This window comes from Asparagus officinalis, chromosome 7 (assembly GCF_001876935.1).
Source record: "Asparagus officinalis chromosome 7, Aspof.V1, whole genome shotgun sequence".
NCBI classification, from domain to species: Eukaryota; Viridiplantae; Streptophyta; class Magnoliopsida; order Asparagales; family Asparagaceae; genus Asparagus; species Asparagus officinalis.
This window is the reverse complement of record NC_033800.1, coordinates 15,822,332-15,832,703: the sequence shown is the minus strand read 5'-3', so window position 1 is coordinate 15,832,703 and position 10,372 is coordinate 15,822,332. Positions and strand designations below refer to the sequence as shown.

Genomic DNA, 10,372 nt, shown 5'->3' with positions numbered 1-10,372 from the left:
ATTCAATTTTAAATGTTGACCACCGATAAATTCAAATTCAAACAAAAAAAAAAAAAAATTTGGATTGGCTATAAATAACATTCACGAATTCTACTTCAAACCACCCAATTCAAAGTATTTCTTCAAAGTTTGGATTGGCTATAAATAACATTCACGAATTCTACTTCAAACCACCCAATTCAAAGTATTTCTTCAAAGTATTTCTAATCTCCAAACCAACCGCACGAATTCTACTTCAAACCACCCAATTCAAAGTATTTCTTCAAAGTATTTCTAATCTCCAAACCAACCACTTTTTACAAAAAAAAAAATGTCTGCTCGATCATCTGGATACACGGTTACTGAAGATCATAAGTATTCTTGGATATTTCTCAAGACCCTATTATTGGTAGAAACCAGTCTCAAGATGCATTTTGGTCTCGTGTGGAGGATAGATACAATGAACTTTGAGATCAGTATTTTGAGGTGCATACGAGCCGATCAATTTGTTCTCGAATGAAAATCATAAGTAATGAAGTAAGGAAATTGAATGCGTGCTTAAGACAAGTAGAGAATCTAAATCCAAGTGGTGCTTCTGATGAAGATATTGTAAGTATTTTATTAATTATCGTTTGAAATTTATTATTATTGTTGAAATACATAACTTGATGTTTACTATAATTTGCAGTTAGTACGAGCAAAGATGTTATTTATGCAAGAACCAAAGTAAAAAAAAGGTTTCAAATTTGATCATGTCTGAAATATGGTTAAAAATTTTAAAAAATTTAAAGATGATGTCCCCACAGCAAGACAAGTTGGTCGAAGACAACCCCAAAGTGTGAACTTTGACTCGTCACAATCAGATAATCCTACTTCGAAATCTCCTATATCAACATCTCCTGGACTGTCATCATTTACTCAATCTGAACGACCTATTGGGGTAAAAAAAGCTAAATTGAAAAGGAAAAATAATGATCATGAGTCAAGTATAGTGGAGTCCATCGATACAAATAACAACCGACTTATAGACATGTTAGACAAGGCGAGCTTGGACATGCAAGTAGCATTTGATATCGAACGAGAAAAGATAGCCATGAAAAAAGATAAAGATGAATGGAAATTTATAATGAAAGATTTGAATTCCATTGCTGATCCAAACGTGCGTGAGTACGTTCGAGCTCAACAGATTAAAATAATACAAAAAAGAAATCAACAAGAACAAGGGTCTGCTTCTAATTTTGGTAATTATTTCAATGATATTGGACACTCTGGATCCGATCTACCAGATTATTAAGAATTACTTGTCCATCTTATGTAATGTTATATGTTTAGTTTATATTTTATGTTTTATTTTAATAAAGTTTTATATTATGTGTGTCAGTTTTTATATGTTATGTATTTCAAATATGTAATTTATATTTGAAGTATGTATTAGGATTGCTCTTTATATTTCATGGGACTTTACTTATAATGTCTAGATTTTAATATTATAATTAATAATACTATCTTTTAAATTTTAGCATTATTTTTATTTTTAAAAAATAATTTATTTTATCTAAATTATACAATTGTGGTAAAATTATAAAATTTAAATATTATTGTGGTTGTTTTATACATTTAATAAAACAATTGGGGTCAAATTGTAAATACATAAAAGTATGAGGTAAAAATAAAAAAATAAAAAATAAAAAAATAGTAATATATGCGGCGATGAACAGTGTGATGTTAAATATGACGTCGCGCTGTTCATCACCGCTAAAATGTAGCGAAAATTGCCGATGGGTTGGAGCTCAAACGCAGCGGCAAATACACTTTTTACTGCATTTTGCCGCTGCCTTGGAGATGGTCTAAGCAAAATTTTCTCTTTTAGCTAGTCAACACGAGAACATAATTGCAAAGGAACAGTCACATGACTCTTGCATATATACACAAAATACATAATAGAGTCAGTACTAGGTAACTAAGAACAAGGTGGTCCATTTGAAGCTAATGCATTGAATGCGAAGATTGCGCCGTGAAGAGTGGTAAATAATAATTCCATCTTTCTTCATAAAACTAAACTATCATATTCTAAATAAGCCATCTATATACACAAAATATATAATAGACTCAGTACTAGGTAACTAAGGACAAGGTGGTCCATTTGAAGCTAATGTATTGAATGCGAAGATTGTGCCGTGAAGAGTAGTAAATAATAATTTCATCTTTCTTCATAAAATTGAACCATCATATTCTAAATAAGCCATCTACTATTTTCAATTGTTTTTCATATAGACCCCAAAATCTTTGTTAGTAATTTCTATTAAACCCTCAAATCTTTATAACTTCTAAATTAGACTCTCAAATATCAAAGTGGTTAGAGATGGGGATCCTATCGAAAACTTGGTTTAAAGGGTCTTATTTATAACAGCTTAGTAGACATGGAGGTCTTATTTAGAACAACTTGATAGATTTGGGGTCTAATATAGAAATATGAAAATTTGGGGATCTAATATAGAATTCAAAAAGATTTGTGGTTTTAATATAACAAAATTTCCTTCTAAAATAGTTGGTTTTTCTTTTATCTGGCATCATGAGAAAGTAAAATACAACAACAATAAATCCTATTATCCTAAATCTATGGAATTCACATGTACTATCACTGTATCCTGAGAATTACCAAGTTTAATAAACCATTAAGAGTTAGCCACATGTCATATTAAACAGGTTGAGTTTTATAATTTAAAAGTTTGACCGAGGTGCGAGCCCCGTCGATACTCTTTGGTAGTCTAAATCCAAGATAAAAAACATCTTCAAGTCAAGATCTATTAAAGAAATCAGAGTCCGAGACAGAACACATCTTTTGATCGGGGTCCACTAGAGAATTCTTCAAACAATGGAATGACCTATCAACCTCACCAATGATATGTGCATTTAATGCATGGCCAGTCAGCGCCCATACTATACCACAATTAATGCATGGCCAAAGTCATAATAGCTTCTCGAGCCGACGTCTAATGACTCCTCAGACGACGCTTGCACTTCCGCCATTCAGTCATTGCCGCATTAAATGCAAAAGCTAACTCGCTTAACAGACCACTGCCGTGTGTAAAATGAAGTTTGATCGACCGACTCCACCAATCGGGTCGAATTACCAACGTGTCCCCACAAATTATCTATAAATAATGGATAACCTCACTACCCTAACGTACGCTGGACAAAACTCTGAACTAGATTCTGCATTCTAATAATATGCTTCATCTATCACTGATTTGAACATTGGAGGACACGCCACGGAAATCTCCTCCGGACCTCTAACGAGTGTTACCTCTGCAAAAATCTGCTCCCCTCAGATTAATTAGTCATTAGAAAAAAAATAAAAGACTCTAAACTCCTCCAAAAATATCTTCTCACTCACGCAATTAACTTTCTGACCTAAACAATTATAATTTAAAGTTTCTTTATGTGTTTCAATCCAACTAAAGGAGAAGACTTGTATTCGGCGGGCGACGTTCAACATTAAACCTAACAGCATCTTTATGAATATAAATCCTTATAAATTCAAAAGTTATGAAGGATAAAAAATTTAGGAAGACAATTGTTATATTTTGGAGAAAAAAGAAAGGATGCAAATTCCAGGGGGCTCCTAAAACTTTCATTGGGCAGATTCGAGCATTCAAGGTCTAACTTTGGACATGGCTCGTGTTCACGGGACCCTATCAAACGCTGGGCTGGCCCAAAGTGTTAGATTCGGCCCAAGTAGATGATGTTACAATATCAGATCAGCGTACCACAGCGAAAGCGCGGTCGGCCGACGACCCACAGATCTCAGGATTGAACCTCATCATTTGATTTTCTCCGATTTCTAGTAGCACGAGTGCATTTTAAGGTTTATATCCTAGTTATTATTACTCGCACAATTCACAAGTCAATTTTAGCAGAGCAGTATTTTCTTCCTTCCCTTCTATTCTACAAGTTCCTTTTGGGTAAATCCATTATGTCTTATTACAGGACTATTTTTTATTTTAATTTTCTTTCATTTTTTTTATTTTTTCTATTATTTTATTTTGTTTCGTCATTGAAGGATCGATGCATTTGCCCTGATAAACTTCAGTTGAGCTTCTGAGCACTTTTTTTAGAGTTTTAAAGTTATTTTCCCTTTATTTCTAGCGGAACAAATGTAATCTGAAGTTTATAGTCATGTTATTACTACTCACGCCAATTCACAAGTTAATTTTAGACAAAAGTTCAGTATAAATACCTAATGTATTAATTAAATTTCATTTGAGTCTCTAACTTTGAAAGCTATCAACAGAAATTCCTAAAGTATTATATGCCATCAACTTATGTCATTTTTCAAATATTCCGTTATTTATTGCTGTGGTGGCAAAACTTTTTTTTTTTGTCATTCCTAACTATATTTGCCGACTGGACTGTCTTCGCTCTCTATTTTGCCATGCTGCCTCCTACAACTTTTAAAAATTATAAACAACGTAATATAGGTTTTGAACATTACAAATAACCTCCTAAAATTTTTTAAAATCTGTCGGTAGTTCCTAAGAAAATTACAACCACCCCCTTAAAGTTTTAAAAATTACAAATAAGCCCTAAAATTAACAAAAAGCCCCTAAAATACAAACAAACCTCAAAAGCTTTGAAAATAAAAAATAGCCCCTTGAATTTAAAGTAGAACAATAGCCCCTTGAATTTAAAATAGAACCTCAAAAATTTTATAAACAACCTAATGAAAGTTTTAAAAATTATAAATAATCTCTTGAAAATATTTACAAACAACACCCATAGAAGTTTTGAACATTACAAATAGGCCCCAAAAAATTTTCAGAAGCTACAAGTGATCCCCTAAAAATTTTCAAATAGCCCTACAAAATTTTTGAAAATTTTTAGGATGATATTTATAATGTTCAAACTTTTAGGGTGCTATTAATAATTTTTAAAACTTGTGGAGGGCAACATATCAAAAAAGAGAGAGAAAAGACAGTCTAGTCAGCAAATAAAATTAAAAATAACAAAAAGTACCACATCAGCAATATATAATAGAAAATTCTAAAATGTCCTAATTTAATAACCAAGAAAATGTTAGGGATCTCCATTGACGACTTTCAAAGTTTAATGACTCAAATAAAATTTAGCTAATACATTAAGAACTTATACTAAACTTTTGCCTATCTAAGAAATAAATTCTTCCTTTCCTTCTATTCTACAAGTTGTTTTGGATAAATCCATTATGACCTGGCTTTTTTTTGGCCAATGAAGGATTGAAATCTAACTCTGATAAATTTCAATTGAGTTTCCGAACAATTTTTTTAGAGCTTTAAAAATATTTTTCTCTTGTTTCTAATAGTACAAATATATTTTTAGATTTATAGTTTAGTTATTACTACTTGCACAATTCATAATTTAGTTTTACTGGAACAATAATTTATTCCTTCCCTTTTATTCTACAGTTGCCTTGGGTAAATCCTGTTGGGTATCAACTCAAACTCCAAGTTAGGATTATGTTTTTGATTCTTTAATTGTATAACTTCATGAGAATTAGATACGGTTAGAGATCCATCATTAGGGGTGGGCAAAAACCGAAAAAACTAGTTCAACCGAAAAAATCGTCCAAAAAAACGGACCGGTTAACCGAACCGAATTAAATGGATGAGAAGAAGCCTCTAAACCGCCCGAACCGAATTAAATCGGTTTGGATCCGGTTTGAAAATGGATGAGAAGAAGCCTCTAAACCGCCCGAACCGAATTAAATCGGTTTGGATCCGGTTTGAACCCCTAAACCGCCCGAAAAAAACCGACCCGAATTCTGTTGGGCGGTTTAGAGACTAAACTTATACCTCAAAACTTTTCCTGTTATCATCCAATAGATTCAAACGGCGTAAGGAGCAGTTTCAAGCAATGAGTACAGCAATATCAAAGAAAAATATCCTTGAGAACTAAGTAAAGATTCAAATCAATCCAGAAAATTTGTTATGCACATGATGCACTTACAAAAGATGCATATGCTACATTATATGAACAATATCATACAAAACATCACTCCCCCGTGTAATTAAATAAACTTAAACTTTAGTTAAAAAAATTCGCAGAAAAGATCTTGAGAATTACATCAGATTCAAATCAATCACAAAATGTGTTATGTATATGATACTTACAAGAGATAAGCATGTTGTATTATATGAACAACATCTTTAAAACATCAGTTCTCTGCGTAATTATATCAACTCAAAACTTTATTCTAAAGATGATAACCAGTCTAATAAAGCTTTGTTGGCGAGCTCAACAACCTCATCATGAGGACAATGCCCAGCTTGCAAATTCACAACAGAAGTATTTGGATAGAACTCTTTGCAAATTTAAAACCGAAACCAAACCGAACCGAACCGAATTTCGGTTGGGCCGAATATTCGAATGAAGGGAAAAAAATCTGGATCTGGATGAGAGTTTTGAGAATCCAAAAAATTTGGATTGGATGCGGATTTGGCATAAAACCGAACCGAACCGAATATGCCCAGCCCTATCCATCATGATTAGGAGTTTGAGTTTCGTCATGATTAGGAGTTTGAATCATATTCTAATGTGACACCCCTGTTTTCACACATGACTGTAGTCCAAGGTGAACTCAGTAATGTCAAACTTATCATGCACTCATACTGCACAACAACATGTTTCACTATCACATAATATCTCTCTAATAGAATCAACAATAAGTGTAGGTATAAAATAGGTAAAATAAGGGAAATAAATGCATTAAACATGATGTAGAAAGAGATATCTAATAAATATAATTATGTCTCAACTGAATAAACTGAATACAACTATGTAGGCATCTAAAAATACATATAGGTCCTCGCGCGCAGCTCGAGATGAAGAGGAAATGATGAACGTCGTTATCCGAGTCAAAGAGGATTATATGATGTCGGCAAACACATGAAGTGAGTCGACAAACCGTATGAAACAACGGAACAACAGAATAACGAAAATACGATCCGATCAGGAGTTACATTTCGACCGTAAAGGATGAAGCGTCACGCATGTCTCACTCATCCCATGGGTGTCTCGCCAATGGAAGGTTGTAGATCATTTTGCGAGCTTTCTAATGCATTTTGGATAACTTCATTCCGAGGTCAAATGAGAGAGTTAGAGGCAAAACAATGGAGAGACATTTGCACTGTCTCGGCCAAGACCGAGATAATTGGACTACCTCGGACCTTATAGAGCTGTTTTAATCATGATTCGCTTCAAATATGAAGAATATTAAAATACAAAAGTTGTAGAGATCCTTATTATATTTCTAACGCATCTTGGATCAACTTATTCCGAGATCGTATGAGAGAGATAAAGTCAAAATACCGAATATAGTACAAACTACCTCATAATTCCGAGACAGTGTTGGTGTCTCGGAGAAGAATAGAGATTTTGGCTATGATTCGATTCAAATATGAAAAAGCTCAAAAGACAAAAGTTGTATATCTCTTCGTCATCTTTCCAATGCATCTTAAATTATTTTATTTCAAGGTCAAATGAGAGAGTTAGAAGTAAAACAGTAGAGAGACACTTGCACTATCTCGGCCAAGGCCGAGATAGTTAGACTATCTCGGGTCTTATAGAGCTATTTTAACCATGATTCGATTCAAATATGAAGAATCTCAAAGACAAAAGTTATATATCTCCTTATTATCTTTCCAACATATCTTGGATCAACTCTTTCCGAGATCATATGAGAAAGATAAAGCCAAAATACCGAAGGTAGTACAAATTACCTTGGAATTCCGAGACAGTGTTAGTGTCTCAGAGAATAATAGAGATTTTGGCCATGATTGGAATTAAATATGAAAAATCTTAAAAAATAAAAGTTTTAGATATCTTTGTCAACTTTCCAATGCATCTTGAATTATTTTGTTTTGAGATCATATGGGAGAGTTAAAGGTAAAACAGCAGAGAGATACTTGCATTGTCCCAGCCTTGGCCGAGACAGTTGGACTGTCTCGGGAATTATAGAACTATTTTAACCATGATTAACTTTAAATACAAAGGATCTTTAAACACAAAGGTTATATATCTCCTTGTTATCTTTCTAATTCATCTTAGATCAACTCATTTAGAGATCGTATAAGAGAGATAAAGCTAAAATACCGAAGATAGTACAAACTAGACAGTGTTGGTATCTCGAAGAAGAATGAAGATTTTGGCCATGATTCGATTTGAATATGAAGAATCTTAAAACATAAAAGTTATAGATCTCTTCATCATATTTCTAATATATCTTGAATCATTTTGTTTGGAGGTCATATGTGAGAGTTAGAGGCAAAAAAGCAGAAACAGTCTAACTGTCTCGGTCAAGGCCGAGACACTTCGGGTGTCTTCCAGCCTAAAAAGCCGTTTTGAAGTTGTTTTCGCCCGTTAACTGCTGGGATCTTATTCCATCTGATCTGAAGCTATCCTAGAACATGGTAAAATGATTATAACTAAAGATAAGAGGAAAATTGTCGTTCTTATCCGAAAACAGAGCTCTCGAAACCTATAAAAATAGCCCTAGGGCTTTCATTTGCATGGATCTAGAATTCTCGAGTCTTGGCGAAGCCTTGCTAAATTAGAGACTGAAGAGCCATGAATTTTAGAGAGGAGGAGGTGATCTCAGTAAATTCTTCAGCATAAAGTAGGAGAGTTCGACGGATCTGCAGCTCAGTTCTTCCCTTGAGATCGCACCGTCACTATGATCTTGAGAAGTGTGCTTATTTCACTATTGCCGAGATAATTGCTTTGGTTTCTTGACTCCTTCGTGAGTCAACAAAATCTGTACTTTGAGTTGATACCTTGGTGGTCTACGGATAAACCCCGGCATAGGTAAAGATCTCACACAAACAGCGGGTGATAAACATCCATTGTGTTTATTTTGACGAGAGTTGTAATTTTTCGTTTTCATTGTATAAGAGTATTATAAAAAGACTATACTTTTTTTATTGTAACGACTAAAGTTATAATGAATACCTCAATAAAGAAATTATTTTTTGACCAAAACAAGCTAAAGTCTAAAATAAATATAAAGTATCTCAATATGAGTCAACTAAAAATAAACTAAGGCACATAGCCTTTACAAGATGAAATACAAAAATCTAAATGTCCGAAAGGAAATATCAACTATGGTGGAGTCTCATCTACTAAAAACATGTGGCAGCGACTATACTAAAAGTCCATCATCCTACGGGTCTCCGATACTCTGAGCTGCTGTCTAAAAGGAATCAAAAAATAAAAGAGAAATAACAAGACTGTCAGCGCGCTACAGCAAGATCATCTCCATCCGCCCCTAAGGGATTGGCTACTAGATGTGATGGAGGCTCTATCTATTAAGCATAGTCTACCTAGATTATTTACCCTATATCTAAATGTAGTTAATATTTAGAAACCTACACACAAGACGTCGTATGTCGAGCGAAATAATCCAAACAAGAAAACCCTCATGTATATATCATATGTCTCAAATTATAGATAACTAAATATCGATACCGAACTAAGAATAAACAATCTAAATAAAATTAATAATTAGAAACTCACAACACGAAACCGGTACGTCGAGCGAAATAATCCAAATAAGAAAACCCTCATGTATATATCATATGTCTCAAATTGTGAATCACTAATTATCAATTCCAAACTAGGAATAAAGGAAAGCAACACAAGAAAGTAAATTCATCATAATATCAAACCAAAAATATCTTTCACTATCCCTTAGAAGATAATATAAACAATAATATATAATTCCGCGTACCCACAAGAGTAAAGTACATCGGTCATATATAACTCAGCGATGAGTCATGTTCATAAATAGCATCTACCAAAGACTTAGGCTATTGAGTAATCGTCACAAGGCAAATCCTTGCAAGTTATGATTTATCACATTATCATGCGAGACAGACTACTAAGTCGGTATCCTAACTATGTACTCGACTCATTAGTCTCATCGTATCTCTGTACGTAACACGAGTGCGGGACAGACTACCAAATAAGTACCCTAGAAATATGACTCACAAGCCTCATCGCATCCTAGTACGGGACAGACTGCTAGATAAAACATCCAAAATCCGACTCAATGGCCTGTACTAATGATATATCGACGTACTACTCCACGTAATACTGAGCGGTGCTCATCAACGATATCCAACATGTATATAACTGCGTAATCAACCTCTATCTCAGGTGTAAATAGATCAATACTTGTCAAATTCCCATCGTGATATCTATGTGTGTGCTACGACACTATACGTGTGTACTCATGACTGTACATGTATCATCGTACAGCTTGAACCCCGTGCTCACGATTTAACGTGTAAGAGAAAACACCTCAAATAAAAGAAGAACACAAGTATCGTATTTGTGAATAGTACCGTACTTATAAATA

The 10,372-nt window shown here is 33.8% G+C and overlaps 1 protein-coding gene across 1 annotated transcript; it reads left to right on the top strand.

Moving 5' to 3' along the window:
* Positions 743 to 1,273, top strand: LOC109846735. The gene has a single exon (XM_020415982.1). It carries the CDS (start codon positions 743 to 745, stop codon positions 1,271 to 1,273), a length of 531 nt encoding a protein of 176 aa, XP_020271571.1.

Bases quoted from the DNA above. Each gene is read 5' to 3' on its own strand.
- LOC109846735 (XM_020415982.1), top strand. From the start codon at position 743: ATGGTTAAAAATTTTAAAAAATTTAAAGATGATGTCCCCACAGCAAGA.